Source organism: Scylla paramamosain, chromosome 8 (genome assembly GCF_035594125.1).
Source record: "Scylla paramamosain isolate STU-SP2022 chromosome 8, ASM3559412v1, whole genome shotgun sequence".
Lineage (NCBI taxonomy): Eukaryota > Metazoa > Arthropoda > Malacostraca > Decapoda > Portunidae > Scylla > Scylla paramamosain.
Window position 1 is genome coordinate 3,876,512 of NC_087158.1, and position 20,438 is coordinate 3,896,949.

Consider the following 20,438-nt stretch of genomic DNA (forward strand, 5'->3'; position numbering starts at 1 on the left):
AATGTTTCCACCAACTTTCTTTACCAGCTTTCAGAATGATTCCCAGTACCTTCCTTAACATGCTCGTTTAATGCGTATTTAGTAATTTCATGGCAGTTTTACATGGCTCGTAAATTTACAGTAACATTTTCTCTAATCGTTATAGGCTGCAATATCAATATTTTCATACTATATTCATGTGCATTTTGTGCCATAATTAAACTGATTACTGATACCCCAAAGAGAATGGAGCGTTTCTTATCCCGCTATTAGTGAGTGAAGTAGGATCAGGATTGTACGAAAGCGAGTTTGTTTACAGCGGCGGCGGGGCGGAAGCGACGCGCCATCACACGTGGGAGCGAGGCAGGCAGGGAGTGAGAGGCACCATCCTTACCAAACAAAATGGGCAGTAAAAGGAAGAAGAAGGTAAGTCTTTGCAAAACCAGCATGAGAAACGTGAATTTGGTGTGATAATATGAAACTTGTGGAGTGATTGGCTGACTATGAGACGAAGCGAGGACAGCTGAGGTGTGCGGGTGGCGGCGCCTTGCTCTCATCAAGGGTCCGGGTTGCGCAGATTGGGATACTGAGAGTCTAGTAAATTGTAATATTGCGAAAAAAAAGTAGAGTAATCGGGTGGCTGTGAGGCGAAGCAAGGACAGATTGTGCTTCCCTGACTGACTGCATTGTGGGCTGTTAATCAAGTAGAGGATATTGCCTGGGAAACATTAGGACACCTCAGGTCTGAGTTTTTCTTTATAATAAACTCATGTCACGTACAATAGCGAAATTTACATACGTTGAACATCCTGTGGGCTTGCCGTAAATGTGAAAAAACTTTAAAGGAACGAGTAAGTTATTTTTAGTTAAGGATTTGGCGGGGTGAAGGGTGCTGTTTCAACCAATACACCATATGTAACTATAGTTCTTTGCAAGATCGACATTTCACTGTTTGGAGCGCTTCTAGCCCCATTTTACCCTGTCAGAAATTATTAATAAGTTTACCTCATGAGGGAGGTCCAGGGAGGGTGAAGATCCCACCACGACACAATTAGGTTTTAAAATGTTAGGTTAGGTTAGTTTACCTTATGTGGAGATGCAGGGTGGGGGTGAAGTCCCCCCTGGTTAGGTTACAAAATGTTAGGTTATAAGTTATGTTAGTTTACCTTATGGGGGGTCCAGTAGGTTAGAGGGAAGGTACAGGGGAGAGTGTTGATTGAAACTGCAAATTTACCAGATTGAGTTATGTATGTATCTTATGTAGAAATAGATGCGAGTAGATTATATTATTGTTTTGTTAGTAAACCAATAAAACAACTCATTGAAGAAGCACCATCATGTCATACTGTATAGCTCCTGAGCCTCTTTTGCCATCACCAAGGAGGAGGCAGTAGACACCTGCCAAAATGATGATTACTCCCAGTGAGGTCTAAAGCACTGTGTGAACTTATCATTAAATCCAGCTGTGACCTCACTGGACGTTTCCCTTTGTGTCTCACAACACAAGGGGGCAGTCACAGCCTGCCCTCTAAAGACAGACAACTCTCTTCCTCCACACAAAACTACAAGCACCTAATAACACACACACCCTTCACTCAAAAATTTTAAAATCACCATGGCGACTCCTATACCAGCCTTGGAGTCCCCATCTGGGGAGGGGACCATAAATGTCCCCAGGTCGGACTGCCTTTCTGTTGACAACCCTAAGTGTCTTGACACCCCCCCTCAACTTTTTCTTCATTAACTTCTGCAACATTCGCAGTCTAAGTTCTCTATCCTCATTTTCGATCCAAAGCTGGATGCTGCGTTTATGTGCGCAGTGACTTAACCTGCTCTCGTGCCCATGCTCTTGAATCTTCCGAGTTTTCCACCATCTGGCTATGACTACAGAGTCACTCTCATACTAAATTTATCTGTGCTGTATACCTCTCACCAAACTCCTCTGACTATAAGAAATTCTTTAACTACTTAACTTCCAAAGTGGAGCACATTCTGACCCTCTTCCCTTTTGCAGAGATCTCCATTCTTGGAGATCTCTGCTTTGGCTTTCCTTTCCCTTCACTGACCATCCTGGTGAACTAGCCTACAACTTTGCTATCCTCCATGACCTAGAGCAATTGGTGCAACACCCTACTCGTATTCCTGACTGTCTTGGAGATACGCCCAACATTCTTGATCTTTTCCTGACCTCTAATCCTTCTGCTTGTGCTGCCACCCTTTCTTCTCCGTTGGGCTCCTCCGATCACAATCTCATATCTTTATCTTGTCCTATTGCTCCAATCCCTAATCAGGATCCCCCTAAGCGAAGGTGCCTCTGGCGTTTTGCCTCTGCTAGTTGGTAGGGACCTGAGGAGGTATTTTGCTGATTTTCCTTGGAATGACTACTGCTTCCGTGTCAGAGACCCGTCTTTGTGTACTGAACGCATAAGAGAGGTGATAGTGTCTGGCATGGAGGCGTACATTCGTCACTCTTTTTCTCGTCCTAAACCTTCTAAACCTTGGTTTAACACAGCTTGTTCTCGTGCTGTACATGATAGAGAGGTGGCCCACAAAAGGTACTTAAGCCTTCCATCACCAGAATCTCATGCACTTTATATTTCTGCCCAGAACCATGCCAAGTCTGTTCTCCAACTGGCCAAAAACTCCTTCATTAACAGAAAATGTCAAAATGTTTCAAGATCTAACTCCCCTTGTGATTTTTGGCATCTAGCCAAAAATATCTCCAATAACTTTGCTTCTTCTTCTTTCCCTCCTCTATTTCAACCAGATGGCACCACTGCTATCACATCTATTTCTAAAGCTGAACTCTTTGCTCAAACCTTTGCTAAAAACTCTACCTTGGACGATTCTGGGCTTGTTCCTCCCTCTCCTCCACCCTCAGACTACTTCATGCCACATATTAAAATTCTTCGCACCGATGTTTTCCATGCCCTCGCTGGCCTAAACCCTCAGAAGGCTTATGGACCTGATGGGGTCCCTCCTATTGTTCTCCGAAACTGTGCCTCCATGCTTGCACCTTGCCTAGTCAAACTCTTTTAGCTCTGTCTGTCAACATCTACCTTTCCTTCTTGCTGGAAGTTTGCCTACATTCAACCTGTTCCTAAAAAGGGTGACCGTTCTAATCCTTCAAACTACCATCTTATTGCTTTAATTTCCTGCCTATCTAAAGTTTTTGAATCTATCCTCAACAGGAAGATTCTTAAACATCTACCACTTCACAACCTTCTATCTGATCGCCAGTATGGGTTCCGTCAAGGCCGCTCTACTGGTGATCTTCTGGCTTTCCTTACTGAGTCTTGGTCATCCTCTTTTAGAGATTTTGATGAAACTTTTGCTGTTGACTTGGACATATCAAAAGCTTTTGATAGTCTGGCACAAAGCTTTGATTTCCAAACTACCCTCCTATGGTTTCTATCCTTCTCTCTGTAACTTCATCACAAGTTTCCTTTCTGACCGTTCTATTGCTGCTGTGGTAGATGGTCACTGTTCTTCTCCTAAATCTATTAACAGTGGTGTTCCTCAGGGTTCTGTCCTGTCACCCACTCTCTTCTTATTATTCATTAATGATCTTCTAAACCAAACTTCTTGTCCTATCCACTCCTACGCTGATGATACCACCCTGCACTTTTCCAACCCTTCAGGAGGTAAACATATCATGCAGGGAAGCCACAGAACGCTTGACTTGTGATCTTTCTAAAATTTCTGATTGGGGCAGAGCAAACTTGGTATTGTTCAATGCCTCCAAAACTCAATTCCTCCATCTATCAACTTGACACAAGCTTCCAAACAACTATTCCCTCTTCTTCAATGACACTCAACTGTCCCTCTCTTCTACACTGAACATCCTCAGTCTGTCCTTTGCTTATAATCTGAACTGGAAACTTCACATCTCATCTCTAGCTAAAACAGCTTCTATGAAGTTAGGTGTTCTGAGACGTCTCCGCCAGTTTTTCTCACCCCCCCAGCTGCTCTGTACAAGGGCCTTATCCGTCCATGTATGGAGTATGCTTCACATGTCTGGGGGGGTTCCACTCATACTGCTCTTCTAGACAGGGTGGAATCAAAAGCTTTTCATCTCATCGACTCCTCTCCTCTAATTGTCTTCAGCCTCTCTCTCACCGCCGCAATGTTGCATATCTAGCTGTCTTCTACCGTTCTTCTACCAAACCATCTCACCTTTAGTTTCTTCATTCTGTAATGCACTTCATTTCTCTTCTCCTCACCTCTCCTCTCTAATCACACAGGGAGAGGCAGGAGAGGCAAAGAGGTACATCACAAGAAATGCTGCCGTCAAGAAGCTGCAGCTGTCTCTTAGGGACTTCCGGCGGTTGTGCATCCTGAAGGGCATCTACCCACGCGAGCCCAAGAACAGGAGGAAGGCACAGAAGGGTGACTCCACCATCAAGACACTCTACTACATGAAGGACATCCAGTTTCTCTTCCATGAACCCATCATCTGGAAGTTCAGAGAGCACAGGGTAAGAGAGAGAGAGAGGGTAGGATGTGAAATTGAGTGACAGTGTATAATTATAAGAACATAAGAAAATAAGGAAAGCTGCAAGTAGAGGATTGAATGAGAGTGTACCTAAGAGTATAAGAAAATAAGGGAAGCTGCAGATAAAGGATTGAATGACAGTGTACCTAAGAGTGTAAGAAAATAAGGGAAGCTGCAGGTAGAGAATTGAATGACAGTGTACCTAAGAGTGTAAGAAAATAAGGAAGCTGCAGGTAGAGAACTGAATGACAGTGTACTTAAGAGCATAAGAAAATAAGGGAAGCTGCTGGTAGAGAATTGAATGACAGTGTACATAAGAACATAAGAAAATAGGGGAAGCTACAAAAAGCCATCAGGCCTACACAATGGCAGTCCCTGAAGTGAAGTGAAGGTAGAAAAATAAACTAAGTAGAGAGAGAGTAGTAAAATAAGTAGTTTTAAATAAGCATATTAGCAAAGAGATGGAGAACAAAAAATTGATAAAATTGAGAGGTGAATGGAGGATAGAAGGTTGAATGACAGGGAAGTGAAGGTAGAAAATTAAAATAGTAAGAGAGTCATATTAGTGACCACTAATTGAGAAAGAGCAGAAAATGAATAAAACTTAAAGAGGATAAAGGATAAAAGATTTAATGACGAAGAAATGATGATTGAAAATTAAGCAAATAAAGAAAGAAAATTGTAGATGGCTTAATGACAGAGGCATAGAGCAGAAAAGATGAATTGAAAGAAAATATGAGATAATGTAGCAGTGCAACATATTCTCAATGAAACACATCATACTCACAAAATAAAGAAAGAATGCCCATTTTACTCACCACCCTCAACTAATGTTATAGCATATTCTCAATCAACATATTTACAAAACAAAGAAAGAATAGCCATTTTTACACACTTACCATCCTCAATCAATTGTCAATGAAACGGCTTATCCATAAAACAAAGAATACCAATTTTTAACATACCACTCTCAACCAACTCAACAAAACACACAATATTCACAAAACAAAGAGAGAATAACCATTTACACATCACTGACAACCACGCCATCACTCATTCTGTTCATCACCCAGGCATTCAGCTTAAAGATCAAGCATGCCAAGGCGAAGAAGGACCGGCCCAAGGTACAGCGCATGATGCAGAACAAGCCCATGTACCGCCTGGACCACATTGTCAGGGAGCGCTACCCCACCTTCACCCACGCCCTCAGGGACCTCGACGACCCCCTCACCCTCTGCTTCCTCTTCTCCAAGCTGCCACAAGTACAACGGACAACGCTAAGTGAGTTGTGAAGGTTTTTGTTGTGGTTTCTGTTGGTTGTGGCATTCTGGTTCCTTCATTTTCTTTCTGTGATAGTTTTTGTGGATGTGAGTATTATGAGATTTATTTGATCTGTATTGCCTTTTTATGTTTTTGTTTATTTATTTTGTTATTTTATTTATGTATGTATGTATTATTATTATTATTATTATTATTATTACTATTATTATTATTATTATTATTGTATTGTATTATTATTTTTTTTTATTTATTTATTTATTTTTATTTTTTTTTATATAAGACGGGCACTGGCCTAGAGCAACAAAAAAATTAAAAAAAAGGTCCACTAAGGTGCCAGTCTTATTGGTTCTTGCATTCTGATTTCCCTCTGTTTTCTTTCCCTGATAATTTGTGTGAATGTTAGTAAATCAGTATATGGTGTGAAGCCTTGCTATGGATGTGTGTGGCCAGCTGTGGCATGCCCAAGGTCGTGGGGTGTGGTGCAGTGGTCCACAAGACTGTCCCTTTCCACTGGGGGCTGGTGGGCCAGGAATGTGAATGATGTGTGGGAGTGTGGTATTTTTCTTGGCCACCACATGCAGGATTGCTGGCTTAGTGCAGAGATAGACAGTATTATGAGATATCTCTGTGATTTCTATGGGTGTTTCTATTTGGTTTCCTCTCCTCTTCCTACTGTAATGTTGTGTGGGCTTTGATGAATCTTCCAGTCATGAAAAATGTGCAGTGGAGTAACTTTTTCCTCAGACATGGTGAACATGTGCCGCCGCCTGACACTGGAGTTCATGCTGTACGTGATTGAGGCACAGGCGCTGCGCAAGGTGTTCATCACCATCAAGGGCTACTACTACCAGGTGGAGGTCATGGGCCAGACCATCACCTGGATCACCCCACACCCCTTCACCCCACAGGTAAGCAGGTTGTGCTGGTGCTGGTGCCTGTGTTGGGGTGTTGTGTCTTCTGGTGTTTTGCTGTGGCTTTGTTTGTTGTATTTTACTTTCCTGTCTTTTCAATGTGATTTTTGTCAATCAATCTGTGTTTTTATCAACTATTTATTCATGTACTATTTGCTCATTCATTCATTTTGGTCTTGCCTTCAGTATCAAGAGTCATTCATACAACATACAATTTAACTTTTAATACTGTTCTATAGGCTCTTATAAGCCATAGCCATTTTTTACTCGACAGCTGAAGGAATGTGACTGAAATCTTTGTTTCAAAATTAGTGTTGCATTTGCAACCATGCATGAGTAGTTTAATTCTGCTCTTTATATACTCAGTGTACACAAAGGTGTGTATATACACTGATAAATTTATGATTTTACTTCATTAGAATTAAATGCAGTAATAATATCCAGGTCTTCACCTTAAGTGACTCATAAATAACCTTCAACAAATTAATTCACAATAGTATCTGTATTTTATATTAGGATGATTCATTACTTATTGCTCATGTCAAGAAATTATACACAAGTACACAAGAAATTTCATACACAAAATCATATAATGTAAATATTCTAATAACAGTAAATCTCTTTAGTTTCGTAAGGCTACCACAGATCACTGATGACTGATGATGACTGATGACACCAGTTCTTCTTCAGGGAAATATCATTGGTATCTCAGGGAACTATATCTGTCTGTCTTTTGTGTGGAGTGTTTGAGGTCCTCCCCAAACTTTGCTCATGCCATGCTCAGTTATACCTGTGAGAGATAGTAATGAGTTGTACAGGTGAGCCTTGGAAGGCGTTGTGCTTTTACCTTTTCCCTTCACACTTGTGCACAAGTTTGGGTGTTATTTTATTGTTGTTGTTGTTGTGAAGCCTTGTTATGGATGTGTGTGACCAGCTGTGGTGTGCCTAAACTCCTGGGGTGTGTGCTATGGACATATTGAGAGAATGGAGGATAAGCTGGTGAAGAAGATATAAGGTCAAGTGTGAAAGATGTGAACTTGTGAGGTAGACCACATAAGGGATGGATAGATAGTGTGAAGGGAAAAGGACAGAAGCGAAAAAAGATGAGTCGTAAGTGTGCAAGGAATGATGTGGCCCTGTGATCTCCGAGGGCAGCTCCGCACATCAATGACCTCACAGGTGTGGTAGGGGAGAATACTTACCATGAAGGAGCTTTGTGCCAGACCAAATTGTATGAGTTGTGTAACTGATCCCCTTAAAGTGAGGGCAGGAGTACTTTCTCTATGTTGAGAGCCAAGAGGCTAAGAGAGTGATATAAATGTATGTATATATGTATGTATATATTTATTATTTTCCTTCTCCTTCATCACCCTTCTCACCACCACCACCACCTGGTCCACCTGGTCCACCCCAGACCACCACTGGCGTGGACTTCCGCATTATGAGGGTGTTTGTGGAGTTTTACATCACACTGCTGGGCTTCACCAACTTCCGGCTCTACCACCACCTCAACCTGCACTATCCTCCCAGGCTGCCCCACGCTGACATCAAGGGTGAGTGCCAGGATCACACTGCTGCTGGTGTTGATGATTACAGGCATTGCTACCACTACTGCTATTGTAACTAGGTCTACTCTTATTACTACTGCTACTGCCACTATTGCTATTGCTGCTACTTGATACTACTGTATTGTTACTACTTTTTTTTATGTAGGAGGGACACTGGCCAAGGGCAACAAAAATCCAATAAAAAAAAGAAGAAAAGCCCACTGAGATGCCATTCCCATAAAAGGGTCCAAAGTGGTAGTCAGAAATTGAAGGATAAGTGTCTTGAAACCTCCCTCTTGAAGGAATTCAAGTCATAGGAGGGTGGAAATAGAGAAGCTGGCAGGGAATTCCAGAGTTTACCAAAGAAAGGGATGAATGATTGAGAATACTGGTTAACTCTTGCATTAGAGAGGTGGACAGAATAGGGGTGAGAGAAAGAAGAGTCTTGTGCAGCGAGGGGAGGAGGGGAGGCATGCAGTTGGCAAGATCAGAAGAGCAGTTAGCATGAAAATAGCAGTAGAAGACAGCTAGAGATGCAACATTGAGGTGGTGAGAGAGACTGAAGACAGTCAGTTAGAGGAGAGGGGTTGACAAGACAAAAAGCTTTTGATTCCATCCTGTCTAGAAGAGTGGTATGAGTGGAACCCCCCCAGACATGTGAAGCATACTCCATACATGAATGGATAAGGCCCTTGTACAGAGTTAGCAGCTGGGGGGTGTGAGAAAAACTGGCGGAGATGTCTCAGAACACTTAGCTTCATAGAAGCTGTTTTAGCTAGAGATTAGATGTGAAGTTTCCAGTTCAGATTATGAGTAAAGGACAGACCAAGGATGTTCAGCATAGAAGAGGGGGACAGTTGAGTGTCATTGAAGAAAAGGGGATAGTTGTCTGGAATGTTGTGTTGAGTTGATAGATGGAGGAATTGAGTTTTTGAGGCTTTGAACAATATCAAGTTTTCTCTGAACCAATCAGAAATTTTAGAAAGATCAGAAGTCAGGCATTCTGTGGCTTCCCTGTGTGAAATGTTTACTTCCTGAAGTGTTGGATGTCTATGAAAAGACGTGGAAAAGTGCAGGGTGGTATCATCAGCATAGGAGTGGATAGGACAAGAAGTTTGGTTTAGAAGGTCATTGATGAATAATAAGAGAGTGGGTGACAGGACAGAACCCTAAGGATCACCACTGTTAATAGATTTAGGAGAAGAACAGTGACCATCTACTACTACTAATACTAATACTAATACTAATACTACTGTACTGTTACTACTACTACTGTACTATTACTACTACTGCTACTGTTACTACCACCACTACTACTACTACTACTACTACTGTACTGTCACTACCACCACTACTACTACTTCTACTACTACTACTACTACTACTACTACTACTACTACTACTACTACTACTACTACTACTACTACTACTATACTACTACTACTACTACTACTACTACTACTACTACTACTACTTTGCTGTTACTACTACTACTACTACTGTGCTGTTACTACTACTACTACTACTGTACTACTACTACTACTACTACTACTACTACTACTACTACTACTACTACTACTACTACTACTACTACTACTACTACACTACTACTACTACTACTACTACTGCTGCTGCTGCTGCTGCTGCTGCTGCTGCTGCTGCTGCTGCTGCTGCTGCTGCTGCTGCTGCTGCTGCTGCTGCTGCTGCTGCTGCTACTACTACTACTACTACTACTACTACTACTACTACTACTACTACTACTACTACTACTACTACTACTACAATACCACTCCTCTTCTTACTACTACTACTACTACTACTACTACTACAACAATACCACTCCTCTTCTTACTACTACTACTACTACTACTACTACTAATGTTTATTAATAATAATAATAGTAATAATAATAATAATAATAATAATAATAATAATAATAATAATAATGATAAGGATAATAGTACACCTGATCTTGCTATTATTAGTAATAATAGTACACCAGTTCTTACTACTACTAATAATAACAGTATACTTGTTCTTGCTATTATTACTATTAATAATAGTGGTACACCTCTTACTACTACTACTACTACTACTACCACTACTACTACTACTACTACTACTACTACTACTACTACTACTACTACTACTACTACTACTACTACCCCTACTACTACTACTAATAGTACACCTGTTTTTATTACTACTGATACTGCTACTATAACTAGTAATAGTATACCTGTTCTTACTACTATTACTAGCACTAACCACAACCTCTATTACTACTATTATTACATCTCTTAGGTACTCCTACTATTATTAAACCTCTTACTTATTATTATTGCATGTCTTACTACTACTATTATTACAACACCATTACTCTTTCCACTGCTACTACAACCCCCTATTCTTACCACCATCACCACCACTTCCACTACCACCACCACCACCACCACCATTACCATCACCACCACCACCACCACCACCACCACCACCACCAATACAAAGCACCGTCTCTCTGCCACCCAACAGAAGGCAGTGAGGATGACATAGAGATGGGTGACCCTGAGCGTCTTGCCTCCCTCAATTTCCCCCTGAAGAGGAACCATGTGGAGGACAATGAGTCAGAGACCATTGATACACACTTGCTGGTGAGCAGAGAGAGAGAGAGAGAGAGAGAGAGAGAGAGAGAGAGAGAGAGAGAGAGAGAGAGAGAGAGAGAGTATAGTGGAGCAGAACAATAGGGGAATAAAGGACAGGAAAAGGAGGATATGAGAGATGAAGGGGAGTAAGAGAAGAATTAAGGAGAATGATGAAGGGAGGAAGAGAATGATGGATAGAAGGATTGGAGAGGAGTAATAAGAGGATAAATTAATAAAAAGAAGAGAATGTTGAAGGAGAGAAAGAAGAGAAGGAGGATGAAGGAAGAAAAGAAGAATGAGGGAAGAGAGAGAGAAGGAAGATAGAGAAAAAGATGGAAGGGAGTAAGAGGAGGAGAGAAAGAATGTTGGAGAAGAGAAAGAGGATAAGGAGATGACAGAGGAGCAAGAGGAAAATAAAAGGAGAAGAATGAGGGAGGAGAAGAAGGATAGGAAGAAGAGGAGTAAGATCTTGATGATAAAGAAGATAATAAAGGGGTAGAAGAGAAGGAATGGAAGGAGGGTAGGGACAAGGGGAAAAAAAAATGAAATGGGAAGAGAATAGGAGAATGAGGAAGGAGAAAGAAGGTAGAAGAGGAGGAGGATAAGGGAAAAGACAGAGAGGAGGAAGAGGATGACAAAGAAGGAGGAGAATACATAAAAAGGAGATAGGTAAGAAGTGTATAAGGATGAAGAGAAGGAGAGGATGGAAGTAAGAGGATGATAAAGGAGAAAAAGAGGAGTAGGAGAGAAGTGGAATAGGGGAGAAGATGAAGAGGAGGATGAGGATGAGGGTAGAGGAGAGAGAAAAAGGATAGGGATAAAGAAGAAGAGAATGAGAATGGAGGAGGAAGGAGAGAAGAGAAGATAAGAAGGATGCAGGATAGTGAAAGAAGGACATGAAGAGAGAAGAGGAGAACAAGGGAGGAGAGAGAACAGAGAATAAAGAAGGAAATAATGAGGATACAGGACACTGAAGGGAGATTAGGAGAGGAGAGGAGGAAGAAGAAGAAGAGATGAATAAAACAGAAAAGCAGTACTATTCTAATAAAGTTAATAAAAAAAAGAAAAGAAAAAGAAGAAGCATATACTTATCTTTTCCATCCTAATTTGTTCCCTGCAGGAGGAGGATGAGACCAGGCTGCAGGAGGCCAGGGAGGAGGAGAAGAAGAAGAAGCAACAGCAGAACCTATTCAAGGGACTCAAGTTCTTCCTGAATCGAGAGACCAACATCGAGTCACTCACCTTTGTCATCAGGGCGTGCAAGGGAGAGGTGAGGCTGGGGGGGGGGTCACTTGTTTGGTGGTGACCTTTTGTATTGTTTGTCATCCTTGTGTCTAGTGGTCCTATATTTTTGCTGTGTTTATCATCCTTCTCTCTCTCTCTCTCTCTCTCTCTCTCTCTCTCTCTCTCTCTCTCTCTCTCTCTCTCTCTCTCTCTCTCTCTCTCTCTCTCTCTCTCTCTCTCTCTCTCTCTCTCTCTCTCTCTCTCTCTCTCTCTCTCTCTCTCTCTCTCTCTCTCTCTCTCTCTCTCTCTCTCTCTCTCTCTCTCTCTCTCTCTCTCTCTCTCTGTTCCTGTTCGGTAACCTAATCTTACTTATCTTGGTGTGATTTATTTTGGGGTGAATCTTATGAGTGGGATGTGTGTGAGAAATTTATCAGGGTAACTTAGGGTTAATGCAGTCACCCTTCCTTCACCGTACGCTCCCTCATTACCTCACCCTTGCCGGTATAATTTTGTGAGGGAAATTTATGTAGGGAAACTTAAGCTCAATGCAGCCAACCATCCTTCACATTTATAATTTGTGAGAGAAATTTATAAGGGGGGGACTATGCAGCCAGTTCTCCTCACCACCCACTGCCACAAACTTGCAGGTATCATGGGAGGAGTCCACAGCAGAGGGTAACACCTTCCCTGTGACGGATGAGACCATCACACATGAGATTGTGGACCGGGATAACCCTAAGCAGCCCTACTTGTCCAGGTGAGTGCTGCTGCCTAACCTGACCCAGCCTGGCCTGTTTGTCCAGGTGAGTGCATAATGTTGGATTTACACAAGCCACCTTTGTGGTCAGTGGCCACTACAAAAAATGGTCAGATATAGAACACACACATCTATATAGCTCCCTTCACACAGGCCACTTTTTTATGGCAGCCACAAAAAAATGGTGAGTTGTGGCAGGTGGAGCCATTTTTCTGACCACACCACTGTGGCTGGCCACAGCGGCCCGTGATAGAAACTTATTTTAAATGGCAGCACACACACGAGCCACTATTGGTGGCTGCCATCCTGCTTCCTGCTGCTTTTATGCTGTCTTGTCCTGTCTGTCACTTTGTCAGGTACAGCTAAAGAATTCTTTGTGAAATATTGATTACAGAGGTGGAGAAAAGACCAGCCTTTTATTTTTATTTGTTAATGTATTTTGCTTAGTTTAATTATTTAATTTTTTTGAGGAGAAGATGCTAACTTAGGGCAACAAAACTGTTCAAAAGAGGATAAGAATAAAGAAAAATACTCACAGGAGATGCCATTTCATAACCACCTTTACCTAACAACACTTCTTACCATCACTACCATTCCAATCCACCTCACTCCACTGTCCACCCTCACTACAGGTACTACATCCAGCCACAGTGGGTGTACGACTGCATCAACGCCCGCCTGCTCCTGCCAGTACAAGACTACTTTCCTGGTGCCACCTTGCCCCCGCACCTTTCGCCCTTCGACCTGGATGCTCACGCCTACGTGCCCCCAGAGCAGAAACAACTGTTGGCGCGGCAGAGAGGAGAGATCCCGGAAGACCAGCTGCCACGCCACCAGGACAGCGACTCAGACTCAGAGGAGGATGAAGGCAGCAAGAAGAAGAAGAAGAAGACAAATGATGCAAATATTAGGCCTCTAGATTCCTTCAAGAGCAGGACGCAGAAGAGGAAGGAGAAAAGTATGCTCTCTCTCTCTCTCTCTCTCTCTCTCTCTCTCTCTCTCTCTCTCTCTCTCTCTCTCTCTCTCTCTCTCTCTCTCTCTCTCTCTCTCTCTCTCTCTCTCTCTCTCTCTCTCTCTCTCTCTCTCTCTCTCTCTCTCTCTCTCTCTCTCTCTCTCTCTCTCTCTCTCTCTCTCTCTCTCTCTCTCTCTCTCTCTCTCTCTCTCTCTCTCTCTCTCTCTCTCTCTCGTTACTTCCTTTTAATGGACAGTTTGAGCTTGGTACTTATTTATAGAAACACTTATTACTAACCTCTCTTCTTTCTACAATAACTATTCATCTTCTCATCTTTTACTTTTCACAAACTTCTTTTTCATTCTATATCAGCTCTTCATTTTTCAATCCTTCCCTTTTTACTAATTTCTCATCCCTTTCTATATCAGCTATTCATCTTTCAATCCTTCACTTTTTACAAACTTCTCTTCTCCCTTTCAACTTCTTTTCTCCCATTCTACATCAACTATTCATCTTTCCATCCTTCACTCTTTAACTTCCCCTCTTCCCTTTGTACATCATCCACACACCAGTCCATCTTTCACCCACAGAGAGGAAGCTGGTCCAGAAGGAAGCTGCCAAGGAGCAGGAGAAAGAAAGCAAACCAGCACTGACTTGGGAGGACGTCAGCAGAGAGGCAGAGGCCATGGAAACACAGGCAGCAGAGAACGGGAAAGACACAGCAACAAAGGAGAATGGCAAGGAGGAAGCAGCAGCAGAACAGAATGGGAAGGATGCAGGAATGGAGGAGAAATGCAACCGGGAGAAGGAAATGCGTGTGTACCGGGGCCGGGTGCAGAAGATCAGCCCCAATGCGGCAGAGAAGCAGGAGCTGGAGGAGAAGAAACTGGCCATTATGATGATCCCCCGCAAGAAGAAGAGGGTATACCACATGCTGCGGCGGAGGGAGAAGCGGAAGGAGTCTGGGGCACGGAGACTCACGCAGAAGAGGATTGCCATTGACCACGAGAAGGAGAAAGCGAAAAAGGCAAAGAAAATGGAAGTATAGTTATTGTTTTGGTAGTAGCTTGGGTATTGGGGGTAGGGTGTCAGAGGAAGGCTAGCTGTTGGCTTATTGCTGAGTGTGGGGTGATTGGTAAGTGAAAAGGCAAAAAGGCAAAGAAAATGGAAATATAGTTATGATTTTGTTAGTGGCTTGGATTTCTGGGGGGAAAGGGTGTAAGAGGAAGGCTAGCTGTTGGGTTATTGCTGAGTGTGGGGTGATTAATTAGTGAGGTTACCATCAGCCTCATTGTTAATTTGTCCCCTGTCGCATTGTTTCCATTAAGTGAATTAGAAAGTCTGTCTGTGTTGGATTTATATATCACTTGTTGAATTTAAGGGCATAATGAAGATAATGCCTGATAAGTGCCCATATAACTGGATTATCAGCAAATATAAATAAAAAGAAAAGGATTGCTATGTTTTATTGAACTGAATGGGAGCTTTGTTCAAGGCTAACATGTGTATGAGTGTATGGTACCTTGTCTGGGCCGGGTATAGAAATAGAATAGAAGGTCAGCTGTGGTATTGTCACATTAAGGTGTCTCAGTGCAAGTGATCATTGAATACTGGTTGGTGTTAACAGGAAACAGAACATAAATCTCAGTTATCAAGGCTTGCTGTGGTGACAATCATAATATATTTCTCAGGTATCTTTGAGGATTGACTGTTGCCTGGTGGAGCCACAGCACATCCACCTTTGTGAGAGAGAAAGGAAAAGAAACAAACAACAAATGATAAGATTTTTCCTACTAAGATGTAATGTCCAGCTTTTGACCTTAAATGCTCATGTTATTTTTTTACTTTGGTATTGGTGAGATGTGAATGTTGATGTATATCTCCTTGGTAAAGTCATGCTTTGTTATGAATGAAAATCTTGCCGTGAAGATGAAAACAAAACTGCTTGATTTGTGGTGGAGAGAGAGAGAGAGAGAGCAATGTTGCATCATTAAGAGAAAAATGTACTGCATTCAAGGCTATTAATGGAAACAAGTCATTAAGAGGAGAGAGAAAGAGAGAGAATGAGTTGTGTTGACTTGCATTTTGTATTTGGTATTCTATTTACTTATTTACTTTTTATTTTATTCTATTTGTTTATTTATTTATTTATTTGCGTCTGTTTAAGTTTTAAAGAATTTGGCGTCTGCTGTTTTGTAACTTCCTTATAACTTTATGAATTATTTATGTGTGCAGTCTTCTCTCATTCTTTATCAAGATTCTCTCTCTCTCTCTCTCTCTCTCTCTCTCTCTCTCTCTCTCTCTCTCTCTCTCTCTCTCTCTCTCTCTCTCTCTCTCTCTCTCTCTCTCTCTCTCAATATTTTTCCTTGTCTTCAAGATACACTAATACATAATTCATTGACTCTCTCTCTCTCTCTCTCTCTCTCTCTCTCTCTCTCTCTCTCTCTCTCTCTCTCTCTCTCTCTCTCTCTCTCTCTCTCTCTCTCTCTCACACCAGTCTCAATATTTTCCTTGTCTTCAAGATACACTAGTATTTAATTCATTGACACCCATCTCTCTCTCTCTCTCTCTCTCTCTCTCTCTCTCTCTCTCTCTCTCTCTCTCTCTCTCTCTCTCTCTCTCTCTCTCTCTCTCTCTCTCTCTCCGGCCACTCATAAAAAAAAAAAAACACCATAATGTAAGGAGGTTTCTGAGGGCCACTCTTGCACAATGCTGCGAAAGAACGAGGGAGGAAGTGCACCGCTGGAGAGAGAGAGAGAGAGAGAGAGAGAGATGAAGGTCGCGAGTGGGTGAGTGCGTAACAGGAAATCAGGGTGAGTTAATGCAGTCACATACTACAGCTCGTGTGTGTGTGTGTGTGTGTGTGTGTGTGTGTGTGTGCGTGCGTGCGTGCGTGCGCACTCGCGTGCCCGTGTTTATTTGTACATAAACTTTTAAGTGTAACTGTCCCTCTTATTCCTCTCCTGTGATGATACACCGAAGGAGACGAGGATATATTTATCTATATTTATTTACTTATTTATTTACTTTTATTCCTGGGATGATGTGTTATGAACGAGCTAAGTTATAGAAGACATATAATTTTTCTCATTCTCCCATTATCAAGTAAAAATATTAGGTAGAGTAGTAATACAGACACTGCTTCAGGGGCCAGATGAATATTTATTTCATTAACCAATCCTTCCACTGCTAGGTAACGTGTCATGAGTAAAGTTATAAAAGACATGTCTCCTATTCTGAAGTAGGAGTATTCAGACATTTTGCTTCTGTATATGAGATGTTTATGTTCTTGACTACCCACGCTACTAAACAATTTTTTTTTTTCTGTCAGTATTTATAAATTGCTAGACTCTATTCTTGTGCCAGGCTCTCATGAATATTCATGTAGCGTGAAAGGGACAAAATTAACCTTATGTTTCTTCTGTTTTCCCTCCTGTATCAACACACAAATATTTTCTACAGTAGATAGATTAGCGAAGGATAACCATAGCAGGAGAATGTTGTGCCCAAAAACTGTTGAGAGATTTGCAAGAAGATACTCGAACACTTTCGCTATTTAGAATGAACTACAAAAATATGCAATATGGTTTATTTTAACATATCTGTGATATATATAGCATATCATTCTTATATTTCTACATCATTTAACATTTTAAACAACTGCTCGTACTATTTCCCCCAAAAAAAACATACTTGATAGGTTAATCAGATATATGTAATTAGCAAATTATCACATATTTCCACACCAATAAGGCTCCTAGACTAACGATCGAATCCAATTAATATCACCTAGGAGAGAATCTTATCCTTTAAAAACATTACTATCTCCGTTCGCACTATTTCCAGGAAAGAATACCTGACAGGTTAATTAGATATAAGTAATTAAATAGTAACCACATATTTTTCTCGCCAGTAAGACACGATCGAATCCACTTAAGATCACCTGAAAAGAGATCCAACACCTTAAAAACCGTTGTACCTGATCGTCTATTGTTTCTTACCTGGTCCCTTTTTTTATTATTATCACTTCCTATAGTTGGTTTGTTTTTGTTGTTCTGTGTCGCCGCGGAAAAGGTGTTCTGAAGTGATATTTTTCTCTTTATCCAGCCACTAGCAGCGCCTGACAGCGAGAAAGAGGCCAGCGGGAAGGTAAATAAGGCGTGAGGAGGCAGTGGGAGGGGTTAAAGCAGGTTAAGTAAGGACAGGTCTTGAGGGGAGGGAGGGGAGAGGTGCACGGGGCGGATACGTTTTAATGAAAGTGATAAAAAATAGTTATGGTTGATGGTAATCGTGTGGTGGGTGCGTTTTGTTTGCTGTGCGTTGCGTGTGAAGTCTGTGGTCGTCTTGGTGTGAATAGAGTCAATTTGTCACGTGCTGTTTGAGTTTTTATTAGTGAAATTTTTTCTACATTCATTAATCTTTCGTGTTTTTTTTCGCATTCGTGTTTGTTATTCGTGTGTGCGTATGTTCAGCCGAGCTTTTATCGTATTTACGCACGCAATTTGTTCATGTTTGTGCGTGTGCATTCTTTTCATAGAATGTTTATTCACGTGAATGTTATTGTTAATACGTGACTGGGCGAGTGTGCGTGCGTGCGTGTGTGCGTGCGCGTGCCTGCCCCAGTCACCCAGTGTGTCGTTACCTGTTTAGCGGAGCATGGGGGCGTTCTGTAACAAGAGATGCAGTAACATAAGGATATACTAAGTGACTATATGTACCTCGCTTTCTGCTGCCCCTTCCCTGTGAGTACTGGTGTATTGGTGCGATGGTGCCGCTCTTCAGTGTACTACAGGGTGTGTGTGGTGATGTGCTGGGGAGATGCGTGTGTCTGGCAGGGGTGTGTGTGCATGTTGAGTGTTGACTTACCTGGCTGTTCCACTCAGAGCTAGTAAGATATGTACAGATGTTTTGTGTAAAGCAGAAGTGGGGCTTATGAAAATGACATGAGTATTAATTTTGAGTTACTCTTTTTTGCTTTTTTGCTTTTTGTGATGCACGCAATGAAAGGATTAGAAGTGAAGTTAGTGAATTGAATCAATCGAAACTTAACCTAACCTAGCCCTTGGATGGAAATGCAAGTGTTATTTCAGTATTATCCAAAGGTGTCCAGGTGTGCACTGGGTTAGGACTAGCAGTAGGTGTGTTAGTTGTGTGTACACTGAAGGTGGCCTGGGCTGAGTGTAGATGTGCTGTGAGGTGGTGCATCACGTCTGTATTTATTCCCAGCGAGTGGGTGTTGAGGTGGTTATGGCAAGATTGGTCTCAGGACTGTTTGGCTGCTGGTTGTGCTGAATGATAGATTGTGACGGCTGCATTGTGCATCAACTGTGTGTGTGTGTGTGTGTGTGTGTGTGTGTGTGTGTGTGTGTGTGTGTGTATGTGAGTGAGAGAGAGAGAGAGAGAGAGAGAGAGAGAGAGAGAGAGAGAGAGAGAGAGAGAGAGAGGCAACGTCACATGTGGTGGAGGACTGCTTTGTATTAAATCATAACAGATAATGGCACATGTGCAAAATTTTGAAAAGAATAAACTGGTCTTTTTGCCCATAACATCTGGCAGGATTACTAATCTAACCTGACTAATGGAATATTATAAGGCTCCAACTCCTTGACCCCTGCCAGGATTAATTTAATTTAGCGGGCCACTTTGTTGTTTTTTTTGCGCTGAAGGTCAGTGGGTCATGTGGATTTTGTGAGTGCAGTCACTGCTGAAAAGTCTGGCAGGATGATTGTCTTTCATGTTGTGTATAATTCTACTGCAGTCAGTAGCAATCAGTTAATTGTGATGTGATCCAAAAAGGTTATTTTATGATTTGTGACCTGCGGAGTAAATTACTTGTTCTGACCTCTTTTACACATGGCTAAGATTTAATGCTTGCAAAACTATAAAGAAAAAAATATTTTCAACAAAAATAGACAAAGATTGCCAAATTAACAAAATGTTTAGTAAGTCATTCTATTGATACTGTGAAATTTAGCATGACATTACCAGCAAAAATAAGAGTCTCTGTTGGTGTGATGTGGCTGGCTGAGTAGCCGCCCAGTTGTTGCTAATGGTGTGTCAGTGTTGAGGGGACGGCAAAGCTGTCATGGAAATTTTTGCACCTGTCATTGTCTCTCTTGTTCTAAATGTGGGAATTGTAACCATGAGTATGATGCGGCTGGCCTGTTTTCTAAGACCAAGTGTTTGGCTGGGCTGTTGCAGCAAAAAGAAAGAAGAAAAAATAGAAAAGAAAAAAAAATGATAACTTTTCAGTTTGTCTACTTCGTGCTCCACATACTTTCCCCAGCAAAAAAGATCTCTTGCAGCATTTGTATCAGCACACTGCTTAGAAATACATCCCCTGGTGAGGAAGGAAGGAAGGAAGGAAGCAGGTGGTGGCAGAAACTGTGGCTTGTGACCTTAATATGGCTGTGTCGTGCCCTCATTGCAGCATCTCGGTAACACTGACAGATGGACCTGAGGTGGTAATAAACTGGCCATGAAAGGATGTCAGCAGGATTAAAGCTCCCATCAGGACATTCATGGCTAACACAAGCCTGACACACTATCCATTAGGCCAAGATGATCAAGGCCTGTGTGATTTTTGGTCGTCCTTGACTGTCCTGTCACTGCAGATGCTTGAGTGTGTGCCAAGTATCCTCTGGTGGGAA

The 20,438-nt window shown here is 41.8% G+C and overlaps 1 protein-coding gene across 1 annotated transcript; it reads left to right on the forward strand.

Moving 5' to 3' along the window:
- Positions 1-292: 292 nt before the first annotated feature.
- On the forward strand, positions 293-15,244 carry LOC135102718 (pescadillo homolog). Its single transcript, XM_064008213.1, has 10 exons — positions 293-405; positions 4,224-4,457; positions 5,548-5,755; positions 6,500-6,663; positions 8,081-8,219; positions 10,746-10,864; positions 11,976-12,125; positions 12,727-12,836; positions 13,469-13,794; positions 14,379-15,244. The coding sequence occupies exons 1-10, from the start codon at positions 382-384 to the stop codon at positions 14,834-14,836; spliced, it is 1,932 nt and encodes a 643-aa protein (XP_063864283.1). The 5' UTR covers positions 293-381; the 3' UTR covers positions 14,837-15,244.
- The last annotated feature ends 5,194 nt before the right edge of the window (positions 15,245-20,438 follow it).